The following is a 26,926-nucleotide window of genomic DNA, read 5'->3' on the forward strand; positions in this document are numbered from 1 at the left end:
ATCCAACAGACGAGTATGCATGCCATATGGCTGCAACGATCATTAAAAAACACATTTCTGTCTTGAGTTAGGCTACAGCCCTTCTCATTTGGTTATTGTACTCATTTTAGGACATGATTATGTGTATATTAATGGGATCGATTAATGTAGATATTTAGGTTGTGACTGTGCAGTTGGTTTCACAGTCTGGCAAAAACAGCTACACTCACTGTGGGAAACAAAGAGAGAGACAGGCAGAGCGACAGACGGAGATGGATACAGATAGAGAAGGAGAGATGAAACGTGTAGGATGATTCAGGCTGCTGACTCATCAGCCCTGTAGGGATTATCCTTCTCAATTGGAGTGTGTGCAGTGTGCATGTTTATGTGCGTGTGTGTTTCCTACTACTGAGGAAGACGTGCACAGCATTCATTACGGCATGATGAAAGCATGATGGAGGGAGCAAAAGCGCTAGCAGACTTATAGCTCAGCTGTCAAAGCAAAGTGACCTTGAATGCGTTTTTGCATGACTGTTCATGCAGTCCCTTTACATCCACACTCACTGTGGCTTTCAGGACTTGATTTATTCATGGAAATAAATCCATGAATTATAAAGCAGAAACAAATCTTTATGTTCAATTTTTAAAATGCAGCAATACATTATTTTTTGTGAAACACTTGTGGCTCTCATCGAAATTCAAGGCAAAACAGAGACAGACACATTAATTAGTTATTGTTAATTAAACCATGTTTGAATGGAAAACACTGGTCCTAGTCTGAAATTCTCATTATAAAGAGAATCTCAAAATCCTAAGAATCTTCATCTACAGTTAGTTCCATCTCCATCTTCAGTCCGTCTCTTTGGACAGTGTGAACCTCAGATCAACAATGGCCTTTGGAGGGTGTCATTTCCCAAGTAGTGAAGTCGTTCTTCCCACTTTCTTAGGTCCAAGTGCTTTAGGTCAAAATATTGAATAAGCATGGACACTGAAGAGTCAGCTTTGATTGTTTTTTCTGAGTTACCGACATGAGTAGATCTTGAAATGTTATTTACAGTAAATATAATATTTGTATCAACCCTGTTATGTGGATTTGCATCAACATTTCACAGGTTCTTCCATGAGCTTATTTTCATGTAAACCAGCCAGTCGTTTTTCTGTAATCCAGAGGAGAAACAGACGAACGGACAAAAAAACTAAGCTGAAAGCAAAACCTCCCTGTAGAAGGCAGCAACTAAAGTAGTTTGATCAATTCAACTATATGACTTAGTAATAAACAACTAGCCCTAGTCATAATTACCTAATCTGTATTCTGTAAATTGGTCATATCCCTCTTTAACCACTACCATTTGTCTTTAAGGTATGTTTGGCATATTTAATGATTTTAAAGATTGTTGGGTAAAGATCTTTAACGTCGTGTATTTGGCTTTGAAACCTCATGTCACACTTATAGTAGTTAATGTGATCAAGGTGCTTGAAGGATAAGACTGGTGATTTTTTATATTTGTATTAAAAAAACAATACCAACAATGGATTAGATTAAACATCCTAAAGACACTTTTTTTTCACTTGGGTACTATTTTAAAGCAAACGTTACTCAAGCAGGACGATTACAAGTATTTCTTACAATATTCCGCTGTTAAACTGTGTATTGGAATTCTTTAACCACTAACGTGACATAAAGCACAGAGAAATTACAAAAGCTAAGCATTTATTATATTCTTTTAAAAATACAATGGATCAAGACTTTAAGAAGTTGCCAAAACTGTCTTTTCTAAGAGTTTTTAGACACGTCCAATTTGTTCCATGTCATTCTAGTGACAGATTGCTCCGTGTTCGCAGGTGAACTGCCATTTACTCTATATTAAGCCAGGCAGGCAGAATCAATAGACACCTCTCTGCTGCCTCTCTGTCTGCTGGCAGTAACCGTGCAGGATGGATATGACACTTTTAATGAATCACAGGACTCAATAGAAGATGCTCTGCTCTGCGGAATCAGGGCTTTTAAAAAGATGCCGGTCATATTTGATCTCCCTCTGTGTCCATCTCTCCGGCGCACACCTCCTTACTGTACCTTATTCCTCAAACTGTCTCTGAAGATACGCACTCAGGTTTGCCATGGAGGACAGCTCACATATTTGACAGTTAATATATATTTTTTCAGTTTTAGTCTTATCCTAATCATTAGGAAGGAAATCAACTTCATATTAGTCTCATTCATTTGGTATTATAGAGGTATGCTAAGCTACAGTGAACAAATAGTGTAAGATTGATCTCTGACATACTAACACTAAGCATCAGCTTCGACCCCTCCCTTACTTTCCTCCCTCACGTCAAAACTGCATTCTTCCACCTAAGAACTGCCCTTTTCTGACCCACTGTCTCTTTCACCGCGGCTGAAACTCTCATCCATGCCTTCATAACATCCCGACTGCAACAGCATCCTTTATGGTTCACCTGCATTCATCCTCAAAAAACTACAATGTGTCCAAAACTCTGCTGCCCACATACTCACGTCCGCTCGAAGCAGCGACCACATCACCCCTATCCTCCATGACCTCCACTGGCTCCCGTTCAAACACCGAATTGACTTCGATATATGACTTCTCACTTACAAATCCGTCAACCTTGCCTCCCCCTACCTTTGTGTCCCCCTTTTAAACACGGCCCTATCCGTCACCTCGGGTCTGCTGATGCTAACCCATTAGAACTATAAGCTCTGGACCTGGGGACGACAGGGCCTTCGCTGTAGCCTCCACCCTCCCCTGCCTCTGAAATCCCTCTCCAGTCACATTTAAAATGGCAACACACTCCTGTCATTCAAAACTCACCTTTTTCACCAAGGCTTTCAACTGCCAATCATCTACCCCCCTGCCCCTTTCATACCCTCTTCCACTCATTTTAAGATTCTTCTTGTTGTTATTTTCTTTATTAGCGTGTAAAGCATCTTTGAAAACTAGGAAAAGTTCCATAAAAATACCATGTATTATTATTACGAACAACAAAACACAACCTACAGTAGTTGGCTAGCATTGTTGAAATGTACATGGTAATTGGAATCAGACATTTTTTTTAATGATAAAGCCTAGATGTTTTCAAATGAAAGCAGCACTGATTAATTGTTTGCTCAGTTCGAGGGTGCAGAACTATCTGACATATTGTTAACTACTCAAATATCACCCAATATGTTAACAGACACATCAAGCAGATGTGAGCCATGATTCAGATTCCTGTTTCTCGCCTCCCAACAAGTGTTCTATATTAATTCTAACTTTGTCTTGCTCTCCGCCTACTCTTGAGTGAAATATCTGGCACTTGAACTGGGAAATGCTCTACTGTGTTCCCCAGCTAGTTGCTAACTTTGTCTGTCTGTGGTTTAGTGGGTGTAACACAGTTTTTATCACCATATAAATCTGCCTGCTTCAGTTAAAAATGATACTGATGACAGTGTTAATCTAAAGCAGTAAACTTGTGCCTGGGAAACCAAAACAAGGTGCAAAAAGAAGCTAAAATGCTTTGAGAGCTTAAGGCAGGGGTGTCCAAACCTTTTTTCACAGAAGGCCACATACAGAAAAATATACGGAGAGTTGGGCCACTTATAGAGGTGAATATCGCCTCATAAGTTAAGTTATAAGTTAGCAAAACAAATCAAATGTAGGTGAATAATGCGCGATACTTGAAAATGCTTTAACAAAAAACAGCCTACATCCCATCTCTCTTTAGGGTTTCATTTATTTTGTTGGCAGCTCATTCCCTAAAACAGAAGCCTCAGATTGCTGATAATTGGAGTAAATATGAAGGTTACATTTTAAGCTTGTTATAGAAATAAGTTATTGGTTTTTTTTTATCAACTAAGATTTGTTAGAACATTTTTTACATTTTGAATGACTGAATTTATTTGAAAATAGGCTCATTAATATATGTTAACATATATTTTAGAAGTACAATATAAGACAAGCAAAAGCATAATTTGTGGGCCATATTCCATTCTACTTTTAGAATTTGCTGAGGGCCGATTCAAAATGGCCTGCGGGCCGCATTTGGCCCCCAAGCCGTCACTTGGACACCCCTGGCTTAAGGGAACACATAAAATATATTTGTGTAGGGTTTGGGTTATCATGGTCATTTGATTCAATATCATAGAAATAAGAACAGGGATTGAGGAGTCTATAGTCTACAGAGTTAGCTGTATTACACAGGGCTTGTCTCTGCCACACTATATCCCCAGGACAGTCTCTCACACCTGTCCGTCTGATTCTGATCTATAAAGCTGATCGTCTGATCCGCAATACAATTCTAAGCTGAATTCAACATTCCACTCTGTCTGTGCTGCTATTAACGCGTGGCTGCAGGAATGAACAAAGAAGCAGTGAGTGTGACTCACACCAGGCAAAAGTGGCAAAATGTGAAGCACTTATTTAAACACATTTTTTTAAGATGGTGGACTGCAGCTTCCAGAAGCAATGTTGTTGATAAAAATGAGCTCCTTGTGCTTGCAATAAATGTGCTTATTACTAAATAGGTGAAAAAAAGGTGGTTGACGATGCAATAAAAACACAAAGGTGCCAAAACACACGTAAATGACGAAACATCTTCACCTGGTTGACAACGCATGCGCAGCTTTTCGAAAAGTCACCAACTAGATGAAGGATGTGCAGCAATTATTTCCCATTTGTGATTTTAAATCTGGATCATTTCTGAAACTGCTGTCGGCCATCGTACAAGAAATATTCAAATAAGAGGAAAAGCCAAAGAAGCACCTTGAGAAAAAAAACAGGTCCAGGTGTAGATTTACATTGAACACAAGTAAAAACATCTTACTCCATTTTCATACATTTGTTTCTTTGAGGAAACGCTGCTCAGGAAAATGCTGAATTAAATTAGAATGCGAGAGAGTGTGGCTATAAGATGCAGCAGTCCCAGTCCCAGCGCATTAACTCTAACACCCTCCCTCCTGTTTGTCATTTCGCACCCATCTGTTATCATTACTTCATTTAATAAATTCTCTCAGCACACACTGTACCACTCCCCTGATAATGACCACCATGTGACCTTCTTTTCCTGCTCTCTTTGATGCTTCTCAGACCTGATCCAGGCCACCCAGGACACCAATGTGAACGTCCCGGCGATGGCTGACACTCTGCTGGAGAGGGTTGGCAACGCCAGCTGGGTGGTGGTTTTCAAAGCCCTGATCACCACACACCACCTCATGGTGCATGGCAATGAGGTGAGGCTACTGTTAACACATACCCTGAGTGCATACTAATGTTGGTTGATGGTTCTAATGTCTGGAGAAGTACGTCTTCATAATCCCTTGAGAAATAGACTATACCCCCCAGTTCAGACAGCTGGTTTTACTGAGAAGCTGTCAGGTAAAGTAGGGCAGACAGAACATTTCAAAAGCAAAGTAGGGCATCGTTTTCAACCCAATGTACACAATGACATGCTGAAAAACACACTGGAACAGGAGCTCAGATGCATTTCATGCCTGTAAGTACAAGTGGTATTTTTGGCCATGTGGTCAGTGAAACTAACTTATGTGCATGCTACTGGATCAACTAAAATGTGCAAAAGCTATGCTATGTTAGGTAAACAAAAACAACTGGAAATTCATACTTCCATTTCACAAAATTCAAAGAAATATGAAGAAGATGTACTGAAGTAAAAGTAGTAATACCACACAGAAAATACTCCACTGCATGTACAATTTCTGCATTCAGAACATTACTCAAGTAAAAGTATATAAGTACCGGAACAGGATGTTACATAATTCTATACATGTTATGCTGACAGATGGTTTGGAACAGGGCGATAGGATGAACACTGCGCTACATCAATAGTTTTTATTTAAACAATAGATATACTAACTATGTATCATGTGAAAGGTGTGTTGATCTGGACGGCTGTACCACAGTGGGTAAATGGGCATTTACCAATCAGAGGGTCAGTGATTCAACCCCCAACTTTGGGCAAAATACTCCAAATTGCTTGTCAGCAAAAGGACACGTAATGTAATGTAAAGTGTAATGTATTAATCAACTACGCATACATTTTAACCTCAAAATGTACACAAAATGTCGCTTCATTTCAGGTTTAAAGCTACCTTAAGGTAAATAAAAATAGAAAACTGGATTTTATGAGCAATTTTGACTTCATAGATTTACATTTAAACCTCGGCAACATTCAAGGAATCAGCAAAGGGACTGTCCTTCTGGCCCCTGCAACTGACCCCCTGACCCCATTAATGTCCTGTCAGCTGAAGAAAGGGAAGCCCTCTGCACTGGCATCAAGGGAGATAAACAGATGCCCCTTTACAGCCTGTAAAAAGAACCCAATGCCTTCCCAGCATGCACTGTGTGTAAAGCAGAAAAGATGTAGTGATATGAAGATAATAGCATTAACCTCTGCTGTCGATAAAGCATGAGCCAGTCACACACACACACACACACACACACACACACACACACACACACACACACACACACACACACACACACACACACACACACACACACACACACACACACACACACACACACACACACACTCAGCTCAGTTTGTGTATGAATAATGTGCTGAAGTATTTTCTTTCCCCATATTTCTGCTATTATCTGTTATAATGTGGCCACAAAAGCTTAAAGGGACAGTGTCATAAATGTGTGTGAGCCTTTGAATAGGCTATATATGCAAACAGTGTGTGCCCTGTCTCCAGAAAGCTGTTTGTTTTTAGCCAGGGCTTTGCTGTTAGTGCCTGGAGAAAGCGGGAGAAGGGGACGTAATGTGAGGCATACCATTTCCCCTGGGAGTATATTGTATTCTAAACCGTCCCTAATGTTAGTATGCTCTAGTCTGTGTAAATACAGCCGCTGAATAAGCATCACCAGAGTGTGTGACGTGTGTTATGTCCACATGTAGTTGTTTATGCAGGGCTGCAGAGAGAGACTTTTAAATGCTGTATTCCCTATTCTCCTCCTGTGTCTAATTCATATTCATATTCCTCCCACATAGTCTGCAGCCTCGCTACTCCGATGCTAGATATCTTTCCAATTGCAAATGAAAAAGACTTGTATAGCATCACACCTCTCATACTAATGTACAGCTTTGTTGTAGACAGCTGAAAGCGCAGAGAAGACCCATTAAATAACGATCAAACCTTCCTTGATTTTGTTTGACATGGAGACATCTGCTGGAAAATGATCATGGAAATATAATAAGCCTAGATGCTGACATATTGTATGTTCATTTGTCACTGAGAATTGTGTTCTATGGTTAATTCCCATTCAATTTCCATTTTGCTGAGATGTGTAATCCATTCGAGATGATAACACGGACAGTGTTCAGGACTCCAGACTAACTTTAAATTGTGTGCACTGCTATCACATGATTTACAGTACTGTTAATGCACCTTTAATGTAGACGATCTCACACACTCTGTGGAAATGTCTCCTTCAATCATGAATGCCATGTGCATCAAAATTACAAATTTGAACATAATATAACAATAATTATATTATGTGCCCAATAATATGGGCACTGGCAGTGTTGTACCTGTAAATCAGAATCCAATCCTAGGGATGATCTAGAAATTAAATGTAGTAACAGTTAGCTTTCCTTTGCCTGTTTTATTAACAGTGTTTAATTTTCAATTTCTGACTTTTTTGTTTATTCTGGCCACCCATTGTCCCGACACAGGACTATTTTCTTGGATTATTTCAATTTGGAGAGTTGATGCCACATCAGCGAAAGCTTTGTACCTGTCCATGCTTTGTCTGCACTCATTATTCTAATGCAAAAGGAACTTTATTTAGGCCTTTTTGTATATGGTAAGCAGGGACTTGCCCTGGCTACAAGTCAAATGAGGTTGTCCCTGCAAAAGATGTTGAATCAGGATTATGCACGTTATCGGGCACAAGGGACTCGAGTGGTTACCTCCGGCGATGGTTTTGAATTTCAGCAGGTGTAGTCGGCACTGCAGCATTTTCTGGCAAAAATAATAATCAATTTGTTCTCTTCTTTATCTTGAATAACCTTTATGTGTTAAGGTTGTGATTTAGCTTCAGGATGGGGATATTCAGCAGTATACAACCATGTCTTATTTATTTCTCTCATACACATTCAGTGAAGACCAATCTCAGAGTTAGAGCAAATCAGAGGCAAGTAGGGGGCAGGTATTTGCCGAATTTGTATGAAAAACCAAAACACACGAGACAGATCCGCTGGTGAAACTGGTCATTTTATGAATAATGCTAACTCAAGCTATGTTGCCAAAGCAGGAAGACGAGCCAATTCACCATCTGTCATTTTCTGCCTAAGAAAAAACATAATAAAACCTGTGTATGTGTCCTTTCTGGCAGAAATTCATGCAGTTCCTGGCATCTAGAAACACCTTGTTCAACCTCAGCAACTTCCTGGACAAAACTGGCTCCCATGGTGGGTGGTATTCCTTTTCTTTCTCTCTTCAACCAGCCCTCCATCTTTCTCAACCCTTATCATCCCTTTACTCTGACTTTCTGTCACCAATTCTTTCACAACCATATTTTTTTTGGTTCCACTCTCCCTCTCCACACACTTATATTTCACACATGTTTTAAGCAGCTACAGTACGGACAAGAGTCCTGCAGAATACAGGACAAAAAGCTAGGATGTTTCCACCAAACTAATCACCCCTTCATCCATCCATCAGTTCCAGCTTCCCTAATGCCTTTCTCCCGCTCAATTAAATCCATCTTTATGGTGATAAACATGGGTTTACAGTCTGTTGTCATGGATATTTTTTTTTCTAGGGTGACTGGAGTATTTGCAGAGTTTAGAAACCAGTGTTTAAAGACATTTTAAAGACTTCATAATCCGGATTACATTCAATACTTCAGTATCAATCTAACCAAGGGTTTAAGGTGCTAGGAAACTTGCAAATCCATAAAGAAAACAGGAACCCTTAGTGAAGTACTCTGTATTGTTAAGTCATACTTATAATTTATGTGGGGGAGAAGGCTTATTCGCTTCTTTGCCAAGAGTTAGATAAATACATACCATTTGCTATTACCTATGCTAACTCCAGCTGTTTCCCACTGTTTCCAGTTTTGCATTATGATTTTTGATATTTTGAAACATCTCGGCTGAGTCTTGTTTTTTTATTTTTTTTAAAGTATTTTAAGAGCCTACATACCCAGCTCTGAGTTGACATTGAAGACTGAATATGTTTTACTGATGAGTATTTCCTCCTCAGGCTACGACATGTCCACGTTCATCAGACGCTACAGCCGCTATCTGAACACGAAGGCCTTCGCCTACAGACAGATGTCTTTTGACTTTGTCCGAGTCAAGAAAGGGTACCTTTTTTCACAACATCACACTACCACACTACATTTCAGTCTATTGACTTTTATCTTTGTTAGCTTATCCATTTAAGAACATGCCCCTTTCCCACATGCCCTCTGTATCCATCAGAAGAACACACATCACACTTGGCTCTCATACATGTGAAAGGAATGCAATTATCATTTTTGTTAAGAAAAACCTAATTAGGGCATATTATTCTCATTTACAGGTTCATATGGGTATTTTGTACCTCTACTGTGACATGTTGACATGCTTTATTGTTCAAAAAGCTCTTTATTTTTCTCATACTGACTGTGCTATAGCTCCTCTTTTCACCCTATGTCTACAATTAAAGTGCTCAGACTTTTAGTCAATTTAAACTGGATTCAAAAACTAGTTTTGGTCAGGTTGATTAAATATGATGGAAGACATTTGACTTGAAGTTAAATGAACACTGGTAGAATATACTTCTGCTGGATTGGGCCTAGTGCATAGCTTTACCCAGTGTACTGAGTGCAGAGATGAACACAGAGTGGATCATTACTCATGCTTACAGCGGGGATAGTCCCTCAGGCCACATGAACTGGCAGAGAAAAATATAAATGCAGGATAGCGATCAGACACTGTACTGTATTTGTGACAGGTACAGGCAGGTGTTCTATAAATAGACTGTCAGTCTGAGAGCTGATACTTGATTCTCACATATTCTATTACTTTGTGACTCAGAGCTGAGGGAGTGATGAGGACCATGACGGTGGAGAAGCTGTTGAAAGGAATGCCCACCCTCCAGAGCCAGATTGACGCACTGCTGGATTTTGAAGTGAGTGACACTCACTAACAGGGAACAAAGTCACTTTGAACGGCTAGTGAGGGATAAACACGATCAGAAAAATGCTTGCCAACTGAAATAAACAAAGCGTAGCCTGGCAGAAGTATCTATGACAACATGTCAATTGCAGATCCTTTTATGAAGCTAGTTTGATAAATAAAAAAATGATAAATAAATCATCTTTAATTGCATTTTTACAAACTGTATATATTGGATACAACATATAACTAGTAACCTCTAAAATGATTAGACTTTAATGAGATTTTATGGTTTTTTAAATTGCAATACTGGTTGTTTTTTATTATTAAAAGCTAGTTTGTGTTCCTTATAATCATTTCCAAAATCCTTATTACACCTTTTTCTTTTGTTATTTCTTTTTGTCGCAGGTGCATGCACCAGAACTGAACAACGGGGTGATAAACGCCTGCTTTCTCCTGCTCTTCAAAGATCTGATCAAGTTATATGCCTGCTACAATGACGGCATCATCAACCTGCTAGGTAAATAATAATCACCCCTTTCACCTCAATAGTAAATGAACAAAAGTTAAGTAACCTTAAAAGATAAGCTTATTGTGTGCACCTTTGTGTTTTTAACAAAAGCTATGAAAAACCCATCAATGTGTTAGTATCTTGTTAATACTGTTCGACTTCACTACCCTCTCTGTTGCACTACAGCTTACTTATTCTTCCAGTACTGACAAAAGAAGTCTTCAAAAATGGGTCTCACTACACAAATCTAGTTAAACAGAACTAGTAGTTTTCTATAACAGCCCTTTTCTTTTGAGCAAAAAATTCTCAAACAGAAGTCAATGATGCATTTGTCTGGACGATTTTCAGCTCTGGTGCTTTAGCCAGTATTTACAGCAGTAGAAGACTATATGATGGATCAACTCAAAATTCCCTAAATTGCCTGATGCATGGTATGAAGATTTACTCACTTATGTGTTTTTAATTGTGTTTGGACAACAGTGGAGCTCTGTCACAGAGGAATAAAATATATCAGGCTTTGGCTACACACACACTAGTTTGACAAGGATTGATTCATTGGTGGTTTTGGTCTTTTCATGGGATTGGTTGAAACATAACATACCACCAGAAATATTCATTAACTTATCCTGAACAAAAATATTAATATTTCAATACTTCTGTTATCTAGAAAAATTCTTCCAGATGAAGAGAAGCCAGTGTAAAGACGGGCTGGAGATCTACAAAAGATTCCTGGCACGAATGATCCGGGTTTCAGAATTCTTCAAAATTGCTGAGGTAGCCTGCAGAGCTTATTACATCACTGAATATCAGCTGTATCTTAAACTGCTTTGGTAACTGTTGGGTCACTATCTTCTTTTATAGCAAGTGGGAATAGACAAAAATGACATACCTGAACTCACTCAGGTAAGACTTTTCCTTATCTTTTATTTATTTTCATTGATCCTTTAAGTTTTTTAGGCTACGTACTAACAGACCATGTCTTATCTTTTTTCCTCTGCTGTATTCCTTATAATCAGACATTTACGGGATCCATGCTTTGTTGTATAAAAGAGGCATACATCACACCCGTGCACTTCCATTGTCCATGGAACCAATGAGCTGTGGTTGCGTGTTGATTGACAGCTCCTGTGTGCCCTCATTTTCTTTCCATTTGCAGAGATGCAGATTGATCATTCAGGCTGAGAGAGTGAGTAGCGAGCACAGAGCTAGCTTTAGGGAGCAAACAGCTTAATGAAGGCAGACTTTTGATTGTACTGAATTGAAGCACAGTGCACAGCGTGTGCACAGCCGGCAGACAAACATTGGGCGCTCTGATGAAGAGAGATGATGTGACTGGAAGAGCTGATTGGATAAACTGTGATATGCTGAGCAATGCTGCTGAGCAGGCGGCTGTTTTCTGCTGCTAAAACTCTGAGCTTAACATAGTTTCAGTTCAACAATATAAGGCACAGCAGTTTGCTTTTCTTAAATTGTGCGTATTTCCATAGAGTTGCTGTATTTTTGGGTCAGTGAATAAAAGTGATTCTTAGAATGCATCTTTTCTCCTGTTGGTTCCTTAGTAAATCCCAGGGTCTTTTTTGGAAACTCTTTAAGAGGTCTCCTTTAAGACATGGCTAAATTGATGACGTGCATGAAAAGAGCGCTGAAATGCTGTCTTATTTACCTCAGTGTTGATAGGTCACAGACAAATCTAACTGTAATTGACAAGTGTATTGTACTGTTCAAATTATAGATATCGTGTTAGATCGCCAGAGCTAATCAAATCCATTATTTCATTTAAATGGATTTTGTCAAAGCCTTGTTAGATTAGCTTGAGTCAAAGCTAAATGTCTCCATTATGTTATTAGACTGCATTTGTGGCCAGAATATAGGTGTGGTTTGACTTTTGGGATAAAAACCTAACTTGCTTTCTTGTTAGGAGTTAGATGAGAAGATTAATACCACTTTCAATAATGTACAGTTAAATATGAGCTAGCACATGGTTGGCTTAGCTTAGCATGAACTCTGCAAAGCGGGGAAACAGCTAGCTTAGTTCCTAGTTCTAGCCTAGATGTAAATCTCTTTTTCTTTGATCTGTACTAAATCTTCATGTAAAGTATCTTTGATTTATTAGGTTATGTGGTGACGGGTTTCAGTTTGCGCTTATACTTGCTAACTGCCATTGCTAGCATTGCCATGAGTGGGTGTAGCTTTAAATGGTTATGCATATTCTAGCGCTTTAACTGTTCCTGTTCTTTAGTGTAGGCTTACAGGCATTTTACATTCAAGGTCAGTGACTGTTTTTGAATGACAGCACCATTTTCATTACTATCCAATGTCCACCAGTGTTTGCCATGAAAAAATGTGCAATAAATTATCAGGAATCAAACATATACATCTCCTGGATCCCTCGCACTGTAGAGGATTCATCTCAATCTAATCCAAATATTTCTGTTATTATCCCTCCCAGGAGGTATTACTTCAGCACCAACAAGTCAGAATAATATCACCATCTGAAGTGTTGTTATGTCATCACACTTGTGTGCTGTTTTAAGAGTAGTGAGAATATGGAGACACAAAAAATGATGACAGAGTCCATCACATCACATCATATTTCCAACATAGTGCCAGAAGGCCAGCTGTCACATCTAATAGGACAGGGTCAGGCAACTTGTATATTGGCATCTACAGATGGTAATTTCTCCTATATATGTATCTTGTTATAGAGCTGTTATGTCTTTTTTTGCCTTTAGAAAGTCTTTCTTTGTGTGGTGAGAATAGACAAAATAAAGTCTCTGGATGATAAATGTTCCCTTTCAGTGCCGAGAGAAGAAAATGATCAGACCCTCTGCCTTGTTGGTCCTTTCAAGTTTTAGGAATAATAGACTAGAAAGCTTTAAATGGGTAAATCCAGGAAATGGAGCAGGGAATCAAGGAAAGTGAATTAGTGACTAATTTTATTGGCGGATTTAGCTTTGACCTCTGTCAATAGGCCTGCTGGATATTGAACCATCCTTTTTACTGCATGTCGGGAGGTGATAATGTCCCATTTAGCCTGAATGAGCATGCAGCTCTGCATCGTGGCTTGCACAAACTTTTATCTCTATTAGCATTTCAAAGAAACCTAGGTTCTGTTGCTGTTTTATTGGTAATTGTTTTTAGTTTGTTATTTGTTGTATCCTGTTTTAAAACCCAAATTAATTTTGGAAACTCAATGCTATGGACACATTTGGTTGGGGCTGGAAAAATATTGATACCCAGCACACAGCAAAACTGGTTGACTAGACTGAATGCATGACTTGACATGTGAAGAAATGGCAGGATTTTTAACCTTGAAAAAAAAGGCTTTTCACTGGTAGATTGCATGTAGAGTTGATTACCATTTTTTTGTCATCTAGTAAAAGAAAACGTAATTTAAGATACATTCACCAAGTTGCCTGTACATTGAAAATAGCAATGTATCCAGCTTTGAACCCAGTGAGAGACTTAAAGTTCAAAGACGAATAAATCGTATGAATATAAGTATGAGAAAAAAATCTAAAAAATTGGGTTCCAACAAAGATGTTACAATGACTTAAATCTCAGAGAATAATCCACATTTGTTTCTCGTAAATGTATACCTATAATCTCCATAACTCCACATTTTCTTTGAATACTACCCCCCTTTGCCTGGCTTGAAGATTAGTTGCAAGGAATCTTTTCGAATAGTTTTCAATATAAAGACTTAAAGACTCTTACTGTAAGAGGAAGCATCGTCTCAGAGTCAGTTACTCATACACACTGAGCCAGTGGTATCCACCATGTTCTCTTGTGGAGTGAACTCGTTTTTGTAAGCCTTCCCTGACCATAGCTCACTCTTAAAATGTGAAAGTCCCTGTTGTATCATTCACTCTGTATTATCCTACAGGCCCCAGAGAGTCTTCTGGAGTCCCTGGAGACCCACCTCGACACACTGGAGGGAAAGAAGCCGTAAGTAGTTCAGTATAGCTGCAAGCTGTTTACTTTTTCAATAATTTGCAAATAGTAACATGGATCTGAAGCTTCAATAATCCTGTAATTATATACTTTAATGCTTCTTGGATTGCTAAAAGCTATGTTTGTAGTGATTTGGGCTCTGGATAGCTGGATGTGCTATTACAGTGATTTATCTCTTTCTCTTTGGCCTGTGTGATCAGTGTTACATCATAGGTTACCTTACTATTTCCTGTTACTTCTCTAACATGCACTTCCCTCTGTCTTTGCTTAACTCAGAGAGGATAAGTAAGTATTCTCTATCAATGGCAAATGACCTGAATGTAATTTATATTTTGAGTTATCCTGAAGAAATTACATCTGAGTCAGCATTTGTGTTGTGTTCAAGATGCAGTTCACATTTGTGAACTAATACAATTTCCATCTTTATTGTCATTGACATATTGTTCAAGCGGAAGTATTCCCTTTGAACTGATGTCACTACTAACATAATCATCTTGGTAATCTTATGACTGTACAATTGTCCCTGACTACAACAAAGCTTTACACGCATGCGTTTCAGAAACATTACTTACTGTCAGTAATGTGGAAAGGAAAGCTTTGTCAAAGTGGAGCATGGGCCATCACTCAGCAGTGCATTTTGGGTCCTTTAATTGCAGTCGAATCTTCGTAACAGCTTTTATGTTTCAACATCAGTAAACTCTTTAACTCATGTGCTTTCATTGTTTTTTGCAGATCGCCCACCAAGGTAAGCTATATTCCATTACAATCGTTATGTACTGTTAATAATGATAGTCTTTATAGCCCTTGTGTATTTACAACTAAATAAATATAAATGCTTAATTCGACTTGTACCTTTACCCTTCACAGTTTACTACAAACAAGTAGTGATTCATTGTGAATTCATGTTTTGAAAAGCTGCTGAATCACATCAGCTTACATAACAGCGGCAGGCTCTATGTTAACGGGGGGGGGTGTTGTTTTTTTTGCAGCAGGAGGCTACAGCCAACAACAGCACGCCCCCTGTTGCTGCTGCTGCTGCTGTTGCACCAGCCAGGCGCAATGCTCCAACACCTGGAGGGGGCCCTCCTGCTCGCCCCGGGCCTCCTGCCAAACCTCCTCCACCCACTATCACCCCCAGCCCTCCAGCCCCAACCACCATCACTACCAGCAAGTAAGAGTCACTCAACAATGTTCCAAAGTGTTTGAGCTAAGCTGTCAGTATTGCATTAGAAATGGGTTTCTCAACACTCCCTCTCTTCTCTGTTTAGTGCTCTTGATGGCTTCTTGTTGGACCTCGATCCAATGGCCTCTTCCTCAGCAAAGGGAGCTGCAGCCACTTCCTCCATGACTGGATGGGGAGGTGAGAATAGTAGAACTTGGATTTTCCGCTTGGTGCACTAGCATTTCCTTTAACCCCACCTCCCAGCCCCTCAGTTTTGGTAAACCAAATAAGTCTTTATAGTCGATAGTTAATATTACAATTTGAATAGCAAAACGATTTCTATAAGGGCTATTTTACTGTTTACACTGGGAATCTGATGTACCTACACCAAATTAACCATTCATTTACAGATGTCTCTTTCTTACATTGGTCAAATTGGCATCAAAGCCCAGCAGCTTTCCCTGTTGGCAGTTCCCTCTGGAATTCATAATAATTACCAATGAGTCCTGGATTTCAATTTATTTAGCAGCTGTAGCTAGCTAACTAATTGCTAACCCACGATTTGGTTGAAAACACTGTTTTAACTTTAGCATTCAACAGAGTGGGTAATGTTACTCCACAGTGCTACAGGAAGTATTAAACCTAATGTAACATGTCACCCTACATCAAATGTATTGAGCTAACGATATGATGCTAGGCCTCTAGTAATCTACTAATCTAGTTAGCCGGACATGCTAACGGTGGCAGTTTTTCCTGTTTCAGAGCAAATAAACAAACGGTATAGTCTTGCATTATTTTTCATGAAATGTTCTATCATTTGGCCTAAACTATTTACAGAGAACATCTAATAGATGAATTCCAACAAATGCAAAACAACCATGCCAATGTTTTGGATTTGTATTAAATACAGACTTTTATTAGGTCCAGCATAAAGTGCGTAGAGGTCCCTGTCAAATGTATTTTAGTATCACACTCAAATTAATGGAAAATAATTGCTGCTTAGAAGAGGTAGGGGAAAGGGAAATCAATTAAAAAATCTATTGTCTGGTTTGAAAAAATGATCAGCAGTAATATCAGGTATTCAATTTTAATAAGTTAGCTTTAAAAACAGTGGTCTTTTATAATTATCCGTATAGTATTTATTTTTACTCAATAATGTGCTATAAATTACAGAGCATTTCCCATTTTAAAGTTGATGTTGCTCTTTGGCATGCCCTCTATTTATCCCAACATCCCCACCCTGAACACGGCCATAGTCCAACTGTTTTCTAAATTACATAAAGGTGCTTTTAGCCTTATTGGAGCTAACCATCAGCTCATGACTGCTTTTTTCTAGCTTGCTCTCTATGGTGTTGGCAGCTTGCAAATAAAAGATTTCAGAATTTCATAATAATCAATCATCCTCTCACGTGTGTTTCTGTCTGTCTGTTGTGCAGATCTCTTGGCTGAGGGTGAGTACTCTGTTGACCTTATCCCAGAAATGCCTGTAGGCGTTCCATTTTTCTCCACTTGGCTTTCTAACTGAATTTCTCATTGTGTTTTTATCAAAATATTTTCACCTTTAGCGCCAGCAAAGCAAGTCTTTTTTACACTTTTCAGTCTCTCTGACATTGCCATCTTCCTCCTATCTTTTTCTCCTATTTCTCTCTTCTGGGGGGTTGTGACTGCGGCATTGCGCTCGGATGATGGGGTTTATACAAATAGCAACTCCGGCTCCCGCTGATGAAGCCTCTGAAGCTCTCCTAGAGGAGGAAGAGTCAGCTGATGTGGCTGTTGTTGCAGCTGCTGCTCCCGCAAGACCCGCTCCTGCTGCAGCCCCTGCTGCTGCTGTAGCTACTATTGCCGCTGCAGCTGCAGCCGCACCGGCCCCTGCCTCACTGCCAGTTTCAGCTCCCACATCAGCCGTAGAGATGGACCTTTTCGGAGGTCAGTCTGGGTTGAGGATATACTGTAGGCCATACTTGGTAGCCTGCTAGCTTATCTACAACAAACATATTACTTTGTATTAAAGCAATGGGATTGGATTATTACTCCCTTTATTTTGCATTTGCACAAGTAAATTACTACATCAAAAACCATAGAAAGTCTACAGGCTGTTGTCCTATCAGATTATACGTTAGTATGATTTATGCATACGTAGTGTGATATCTAGAAAGGAGGACAATCTCATGGAATTTTTTATGCTAGAAGCAAGTATGTACATTATGGCAGTACAGTAAGCAGATGCCATCATAGCCCCAGACTGTATGCCTCTCAAGTATTGCCATTTGAGTCCAGAGCTAAAGATCATATCATAAAAAGTTTATTTACATTTTTTTTGAATAATGTAAAGGGCTGTTAAAGAAAACACAATGACCTTCTGAGCTGGGTACCCTGTTGTTCAAAGAAATACAATGAATAGTGCTTTGAATCAAAAGTAATATTTTTATATCCTCACAGTTTTCTAATGTTTAACATTCAGCTTTGTTGCAACCCTGTACACTAACGTGCTAACATGCTAATGTCAAGCATTCACACACTCTGTTTTGCATTGAGAACAGAGCAAAATGTTTATCATTCGTGGCACATCACTAAAATATGAGCCAGTATTGTGGATTACTTGCTTTTCTCTGGGTATACTTAAGGCTACACAATTGCCACAAAACACTTATTAGTTTTGACATTAATGTGTTTCATCAGAGTCTCTTAAACGTACCTTAATTAACCCACAGCATCGTAATTAATCTTCGGTTATGACTGGTATTTTGGTGATCTATTGCCTTTTTGTTTATTTGTCCATCACCCGTAATGATTTCCCCCCCTAATGCCATACTAACAGTTCCACACATATGTCAAGATGATGGCTGGATTTATTTAATTAGAGAAGTATCTGCTGAAAAGAGCTAATTGAGGTTTTCTTTTTACAAAGAGAGCCTCTTTTGTCCTTGAACTTGACATTTCCCCTCTTGTCACAGAGTACTAGTGACTTGTGACAACTTGCCTCATTTCACAAACCTGCACAGGTGGTGCCCTCACTGAATGCAGCATTATGCAGCCCTTCAAAACTCATCAAGAGACTGATGCTACCATCAGATTATTCACTGCAATAATGGGGCTGCATATTTCTTGTATTCTCCGCTTTTTACCCTAATGCTGACCTTTCATTTTTGTTTCCTGTCCTTTCCATTTGTTGACTCATCTTCTGTTCTTTACATCCATGTGTCTGTCGGGTGTTTTGTGTTTTGCGTTTGCGGTCTGGCTTTTTTCGTCTGCTATACCCTAGATGCGTTTGCACCTTCCCCAGGAGACGGTCCTGCTGCCGTGGCCGCGGGCCCCGCTGCTGATGCTTTTGGTGGATCTGGTGGGTGACTCAACAGCCTCTATACATATTAGTGTGTGTATGTGTGTGAGTGGGAAAGCTTTTGCTTTTAATATATCAAAGCTGCTTCGGCTTACATAGGAGACAGTAGAACCAACACACGCTTAAGGGCCTACTGTCTCACCCCAAATCCTTCTCTAATGCCCCAGCCATGAACCCTCTCCTCCCTCATCTCGACTACACTTCCCCTCTTAATATTCACCCAGTAAATACTGCAGTAAAAAGCAAAGCGCTGGCCTCGTATACAAAACAGGACAATGACTGGAGCAATCTATGAAATTCCCATGCAGTTTTCTTTTCTTTTTTTCTATCAATGTGTTCCAAGACTAAAGGGTTCTTCATTTGCCAATGATACACCAATCAACAAAGTTGCATGGAATTATGCCAGTAGTATAATAGGCATCTGCAATGTAGTCTGCCAATCAGGGTGCAGTCTACCCTTTGCTCTCTCTGAATGGAAACATTCAGTCCTGCTTTTTGTTCTGTTAGCTGTTAGCTGTTAGCCACACGCATCTTAGCAACAGTCCAAGCTAAACCAGTTGTTGTGGTACTTACTGGCTGGAAGATGTAATGAGTCAGCAGTCCATGACTACAAAAAGTCCTTAAGAGAACAGTTATAAATGATCATAACAAATATTAGACTGATGGGTCTAGCAGTATGCAAGATGAGCTTTGGACAGACACTTAGATACACACAGGAACAATCTCATTAAAGGAGATAATCACAATGTACCAGGGACACTGAATTGGTTGTTGTCTTTAGTAACACAATTAATTGGGTGGTGGGCCAGTCGAGTCGACCAAAACTTGTAGTCCGTTATTATTTACTGAAAACATTTTATTATTTAATCGAAGCAAGCAATTCTAAGGTTATTGAGTGACCGTGGTATTGATTTACCTCCTTTTTTCCCTAACTCGGATTAAGAGCTTCAGAAGCCTTACAAATATGCTTTTTACAGTGTTTGTTGCTTTAACAAATCCCTCCTTCCGCTTCCTCATTCACTTCATCACCCCCTTCCCTTCTTCTCTTATCATAACCCCCTCCTAACTAATCAACACCACCCCCCTGCTGCTCTTCATGAAGACCCCTTCGCTACGACGGAGGGTAGCGTGGACATTGCTCCTGAGATGGACCTGTTCGCCATGAGGCCCACTGACACGGGGGCAATCATCACTCCCACCTCTAGTGAGGCGCCAACTATCGTCGTCCCCATCGCTGCCCCTGCTGCCCCCACCCTTTCTTCCACTACCACCACAACCACCACCGACACCACCACCACAGAGTCTGCAGCCGCTCCGACTCTAGATATCTTTGGTGGTAAAGTCTTCTCGCTCTCATTATGCCTCTCACTGCCTTGCCCTGCATTGTGATGATGATGATGATGATGATATGGGCTTTGATAATGATGATGACTGTGTTGCTCTTGTCAGTGATGATGATGATGATGATGATGATGATGATGATGATGATGATGATGATGATGATGAGGATGATGAGGATGATGAGGATGATGATGACAGTAGTGGTGATGATAATAACCTGCCCAGTCCCTACATTTCAGATTTATTTTTTCTATTTTCCATGATGCATTCCCTTTAGATACAGATCATTTGATTAAGTTAATCAAGCATCTTGACCTCCTCTGTCAAATTTACATATGACAAAATTCATCCAAAATCAAGCCAATTGTTAAATAATCCCTGTAAATTGTTATTATTGGGTACCAACATGGGTTGACTTGACATCCTTGGAGAAGAACTAATCATTATTGTTTTTTAATTAACAGAGGTTGCTCAACTTGTTTTGATTATAATAACCTACTACTAACAAACAGTACCAAAACTTATCAGGGAAGAAAGTTGTTTTTTTCTCATGCTTGTATTTTAGAAGCTGTTACCTGAGAATGCTTTATCGTAACTTATGCACTTAAAAGGGAATATTGCTCAATGACACATTTTTATATTCTTTTGATATTTTTCAAGTCAGAAAAAGTGTGCATAGATAATGGATGGATGGACAGACATACGTATTCCCATGATCCATAGTATTGCTTTTAGATTTGAGCAGAAGGTCATGAGTTGAGCATTTGAATTTCTCTAAACTCTTTTTTTCTGTCCGAAAACTTGCAATAATTGGCAGTTTTGCTTAGTACTAGTTAGCAAATGTTAGCAATGCTAACTGGCTAAAGTCTGCTAATTATTCTGTTAATATCAGCATATTAGCTCAGTCACCATTAGCATGTTAGCAGACTAATGCTAAAATTAAGATCAAATAACAGCTATGCCTCTGTACAACCTCAAAGAACTGCTAGCATTAGCATTGGGGATTGTACAATAACTGCTATTTGATAGCAAAAGTATCAAATAGCATCGAGATTCACTAATACAAATAGCGTAGTCTTCATGTTGAAATGTAGCAATATACCCTTTTAACTTTTGCACTGTTCCATTTTGCATTGCACTAAACAGTAGCACAGCAACTTACCCTGTTTAATGACCCAACTATCTGCTTTCCCTCATCTCTTTTGAACTCATCACTGTGAATGCACTTTAAATCTGAATGTACATTTGATTGTGTGTCCTTGTTCTTAGATATGTTTGATTCAATGCCTGAGCAAAGCCCTACAGCAGAATCCAAAGCTGCTACCACTCCTAGCGTAGACCTTTTTGGTGCAGGTACAGGAGTTGATATCCATTTCTCTGTATGTGGAACCTGTTCATCTCTTCTGGTTTCCATACGTCTACTCCTCTGTCGACTGTTTTACTTTGCCCCACACGTCTTGGTTTGTCCCCCATAGTGGTATGAGAACTGTGCATGTAACCCACGTGTCACGTCTTGGATTGTCCTTGTGGCTTGCTTTCTATCTTAGCTGTGTCTTTCTACCTGCCACGCTAACATTTTTTTTTGCTTCCGGACCACTATATGGTTTTCTTCTTTCTCGTATTCTGGCTCTCGCTTGCGCTGGTAACTTAGACCTTCCTGCTGTTTCACGCGGGCCGTCTCCTTTGCCCGAGCCGGTTCTTGCTGGAGACATTGTGACTGGTAAGTTAAGCTGCTACTGCATCACTGTTTTTTCCTTTTCTCATGAAGAGTGCAGCCAGCCTCAAATTTGTATTACGTTTTTTGCATGGTGCTGATGTATGCATGCACATGCACACCAGTTCTGTGCTACGAATGGTGCACCCTTCAAGGATGTGGATACACAGTTTAAGGGATATTTTGGACTGTTTTGAAGTAGAGTTGTTTGAGGCTCTATCCACTGTCTGTGTATTACCTTCAGAAGATGAGAGTCGGCAAGCCCCCAGTTTGGAAAAACAGACAGGAGTTCCAACACAGATACTAAGCAATGTATTGCTTTGGGTGGAGCAGAAGCAAAGCATATTAACGTAATAGAAAAGCCCAAGGGATAGGATATATTTAGAATATTTTCACCAATTTACTTTACGGGTAACTAAAGCCGTTATCTATGCTCTTTTCAAATACAACAGACAACTTTTTTTTAAAATTACATTTACCAAACAGGCACAATTAGACCTTAAAATCAAGGCAGCAGTAGACCAGCAACCAATGTGTTCTGTGAGGTACAGAAACTGTTTTTGTTAATGGGGTCTGGTGGCCTGGAAGACGGACAAAGAAAAATGTAATGGCTTCAGTATTCCGTAAGAATGGGCTATCCAACTGCAAGGTAAAGCTGTAAAGATATTCTAAATAAAGCATACACTTCAACTCATATTGATTTGTTTCAATATGGCTTAAACAGATTTAGTGCTGTCCCTTCGAGTTTTTTCAAACTGTGGGTGGGCCGACTGCTATTCACTGTAGGTAAAATAGTGACTTTGGATAAGTACCTCATACAATTCCACATCTAAGGATCTAAACTTTCCCTTCAGATGCAGAAGCCTGCTTCTTCTCTCGATGTCTGCTAGGCTTTTAGAGTAGGCATACTGAGCAAAGCATTCTCTCCTTAGAAATAAAGCTGTCACTGATAGATGTAGTCATTGAGAGTCATTTAATCCCTTCCTGCTTCTGTCTCTGCCCGCCTCTCTCTTCAGACTCATTTTCATCTCCAGCTTCTTCTGAGGCTGCTGCTCCTGCTCCTGCTCCTGCTTCTGCTCCTGCTCCTGCTCCGGCTCCGGCTCCGGCACCTGCTCCTGCTCCTGCAGCAGCTTGTAGCCCAGAGGCCTCCTCTCCACCCAAAGCAGAGGCAGCACCTGTCATTGACCTTCTGGGTACTGTACCACAGAACATGCATATCCCTCACGACCACACATGCTGAATTCAAATTGTTGAACTTGCATTTGTGTGATCTTACGTATCTCTTCTGGGTGTTTTATTATCATCCTCAGTTGTTACAGTAAGGTCTTGAGTGCATGTTTTTACCAGTGTCACTATTATTCAAGTTAACTTTATGAAGAGCTGAACATTTTTTTGCACGTTATTGCCCTCTATACAATCATTTCTGTCAGCCTATAGCATTTTCTTTAGTTTAAAATTAAGATTAAGATCATTATTTTACAATTGCAAACATAGGCCCGAAATACAAATGCACATGCACAAACAGAACCTATTGAGATGCACTAATGTAAAGGTGCTCAAGGGCAACTCAGCATTAGTGCCCAGGTAGCAAATTGGGACCTCTAAAGCTACCAGTCCACACTTTGTATTTTTTGGTCCGATCAAGATCGAACTGGCAACCCTTCAGTTCCCAAGCCAAAGTCCCTACAGACTGAGCTACTGCCGCCATAAAATGACTCAGGATGTACTGGATGGAGTGGCACACGATGTTGTACAGACATTCAGAGTCCTTGACTCAGCCAGGTTGGCATCTTTGGTTGTAACAGAAATATCTTGACAGACATGGGACCACAGTGAAGTATTCTGCAGATATCCAGAGGAGACTTCTTAAAAGGCATATGCCATCATTCAAAATATGAATAGAAACAATGATGATTTCTTTGACGGAATGAGAGATGGATGGAAGATTTTTTACTGCCATTATGAACATAATCTTGTCCCCTACCACTAATTGTGTCCCAGTATGTGGTTCAGAGCTGACCTCCACCTTCTTTTCTGCCCTTCATGCTGCATGCATAACTGGACGCCCTGCAGATTCCTTTGCCAGTCCTGTGGAGGAGACGCAGAGCTCTGCTCCTGGAGGGCCTGGAGATGATTTGCTGGGAGGTGAGTCTTCTCTTACTCTCAAATTTTTATTAAATTAGGGTTTGATTAGAAAGGCTGAATGGACCAGTACACTTTGATAAAATGTCTTGCTAAAAGTTTTTATACTGGCAAACGGCTCACAAAAATGTTTTAGTTGATTGAATAATTATGCAGGAAGTAATGATGGGGATGCATTTGTCAAATTGATAATGACACAGACTTGGCAGGACTGGTCTAATTTAATAATACAGCAGTTCCAAAGTGTCCGTTCATAATGACATCATAGCCAATTCCCGTCTCTTGGTGTTGCTGCTGTTTTGCCAATAGTTAATAAATAAATGTACCACAAAAGTTATTTTCATTTTTTGCATTTATCTGTGTACCTTATTTAATCGATGCACAACTTGTGATAAAGATATGTTAAAAAATAAATGTTTATTTCATAGTAAGGATTAAAGAAAATGTTTGTGTTTAGGAACTAGTGAGCATATTTAGATACTTGCCATCATTGATAGAGATGCATGCTCTTTATATTTGCTCACATTGTTTGTTAAATGATCTAGATATCAATTAATGAATTGACGGTAAAATGATTACTATTTTGGAAATGGATTATTTATTAAGGTAATCTTTGATAAAACGTTTTTCAGGATTTAATATTTTGAGATTCCTACTATTATGTGTTTTACCTCATTTTAAATCAAATAAGACATTTAAAGGCATCCCCATGGACTTGTAAATACTGGAATTGGCTTTTCAAACAATTTTATCAAATTTTTTACACCGCAAATTATCTAGAGAAGAAAAAATCAAGTGTCAGTTGCATCTCTAATGTGCTGTTTCTCTGTGCCACACATAATTTCTATGTGCTGCTGCACTGATCCACTTTCCCCACAGGGATAACCAAAATTAAATTTGTCTTCAAGATGTCTCGTGTGCCATCTGTTGTGTCAGTAATCACATAAAATGTGTCTGTTCCTCGTGGAATTAGGGTGAGTCAGAAAACAGTACTCTATATGATGTCACAGCAAAATTCCTGTCTGGTATCCCCCTCAGGCTTGATGTCCCCAACCCTGGCTCCCACTGCTGCCCCAGCTCTAGCTCCCGCTTTGGCTCCAGCTCCTGCTCGGGCTCCGATGCAGAACAACCTCCTTGAGTCGGGCTTTGATGCTCTGGGCTCCCTAACTTCTCCGACACCGCCTGCACCTTCTGTAGTACCGTTAATACCAGCAACCACCACACCAGCGCCCTCTGGTGGCTTTGATGCATCAAGTGAGTGAAGCTATCATTTGCATTCTTTTCATTACAGAAATCTGTTGCACTTTCATGTCCTTTTTATTTGAGAATATAAAGAGTGTTTTGTTCATATCTGCACAGGTCATCTGCTTGATGCACATGAATGTGCTTTGAGTCATTGAGCCGAGCTACTGTACCTTAACCATGACCTACTTACCTCTTCTTTCTGAGAGCCTGAGTACTGCATGAAGACACTCTGACGTGCTGCTTTCACTGTCCTCCTTACGTACAACGGTTATTCCTGCTGACTGCTTAGCATTCCTCAGCACTGCAGCCTATCTCGCAAAGAATTTTCTTATTCTCTTCTAATGTACTTTTCACACTTTCTTCACTTTCTGCTCCACCCACTCTGCAATCTTTCTTTCTGCTGCACACATTTTGTCTTCTGCTTCATTTAATTTCCCTTTTTCACCCCGTATCCACACCTTTTCTTCTCTTCTGGGTCATTGCTTGCTTCTTCTAATCTGTAATTGGTGAGTTCCACCCGGCAGGGAATTGCAGCATGTGCAGTTTGGACAATTATCCCCTTCTGCATCTCTGCATGTAAAAAAAACCCTGACTGTCTTCTGCATGAGACAAGACTTACTGTATTTTGTATTTCCCCTTTGAGCAGTCATTCTTGTCTCTTATAACCACATGCCATCAAGGTCTGAGTCCGTAGTAGAGTCTGCAGGTTTTATGTATTTTATATTTTTATATTTTAAATTAATGTAAAAGATGAATTATTTTTGACAACCTTTATTCACCCCTTATGGTACATAGAAAGATGACTAAAGATAATGCGTGAATAGATGGTTGAATAGTTAAAATAGTTTTGTACAAATGTAGCTTAAAACAATGGATTTAAACAGTTGAAATAGTAGGGTAACGTAAGCAATAGCCTACATAGCCTAGCTGAAATAATTAGCCTAAATGGAGAAAAAAAGCAGGCTGAAAGTAGCCGTCAAATTTATGAAATATAAAATAGGTAATTTAAGAGATGAATCGTCTAGTTTAAATTGATAGCCAAAGGTAACAGTTACATTGATTAAATCATTGCTAATAGTAAGGGGAAATGGTATTTTTGAAGTTAGCTAAAAGTAATGCATACATTGTTGTGGAAGTAATGTTTAAATAGTTAAAACTGCTTAAAGTTTAGCTAAATTTAGCATAATACAATGGATTTTAAAAGTTGAAATAGTTAGATAAAAGAAGGGGATATAAACTGTTATAGTTACCTAAAGTAAGGGCTAGCTTACATAGCCTAGCTGAAATAGTTAGCTAACAAAAAAGTAAATGGATGAAAAAGTTTGCTAAAAGTAATGGTTAAATTAATGAAATAGATAGCTGATAGCTATGGAAACGTTAGCTATAATGTACGATAAACCATGGTTAGCTTAA

General features: G+C 39.4%; 1 protein-coding gene across 5 annotated transcripts in view; it reads left to right on the top strand.

The window, feature by feature from the left end:
* Window positions 1-26,926, top strand: part of snap91a (synaptosome associated protein 91a) — a 43,923-nt gene that overhangs the window by 14,212 nt on the left and 2,785 nt on the right. For 2 of the 5 annotated variants that reach the window (XM_063879513.1, XM_063879515.1), the window contains exons 2-21: window positions 5,064-5,206; window positions 8,334-8,409; window positions 9,206-9,308; window positions 10,024-10,117; window positions 10,513-10,624; window positions 11,283-11,389; window positions 11,477-11,518; window positions 14,502-14,563; window positions 15,302-15,314; window positions 15,559-15,740; window positions 15,838-15,929; window positions 17,168-17,182; window positions 17,436-17,657; window positions 18,994-19,071; window positions 20,174-20,407; window positions 21,682-21,765; window positions 22,064-22,132; window positions 23,143-23,319; window positions 24,200-24,271; window positions 25,307-25,522. In XM_063879513.1, coding sequence (XP_063735583.1) covers window positions 5,064-5,206; window positions 8,334-8,409; window positions 9,206-9,308; window positions 10,024-10,117; window positions 10,513-10,624; window positions 11,283-11,389; window positions 11,477-11,518; window positions 14,502-14,563; window positions 15,302-15,314; window positions 15,559-15,740; window positions 15,838-15,929; window positions 17,168-17,182; window positions 17,436-17,657; window positions 18,994-19,071; window positions 20,174-20,407; window positions 21,682-21,765; window positions 22,064-22,132; window positions 23,143-23,319; window positions 24,200-24,271; window positions 25,307-25,522 — 2,193 coding nt within the window. The remainder of the gene's footprint in view (window positions 1-5,063; window positions 5,207-8,333; window positions 8,410-9,205; window positions 9,309-10,023; window positions 10,118-10,512; window positions 10,625-11,282; window positions 11,390-11,476; window positions 11,519-14,501; window positions 14,564-15,301; window positions 15,315-15,558; window positions 15,741-15,837; window positions 15,930-17,167; window positions 17,183-17,435; window positions 17,658-18,993; window positions 19,072-20,173; window positions 20,408-21,681; window positions 21,766-22,063; window positions 22,133-23,142; window positions 23,320-24,199; window positions 24,272-25,306; window positions 25,523-26,926) is intronic. The other 3 variants (XM_063879516.1, XM_063879517.1, XM_063879518.1) reach the window with 3 other exon arrangements.

Source organism: Eleginops maclovinus, chromosome 3, assembly GCF_036324505.1.
Source record: "Eleginops maclovinus isolate JMC-PN-2008 ecotype Puerto Natales chromosome 3, JC_Emac_rtc_rv5, whole genome shotgun sequence".
NCBI classification, from domain to species: domain Eukaryota; kingdom Metazoa; phylum Chordata; class Actinopteri; order Perciformes; family Eleginopidae; genus Eleginops; species Eleginops maclovinus.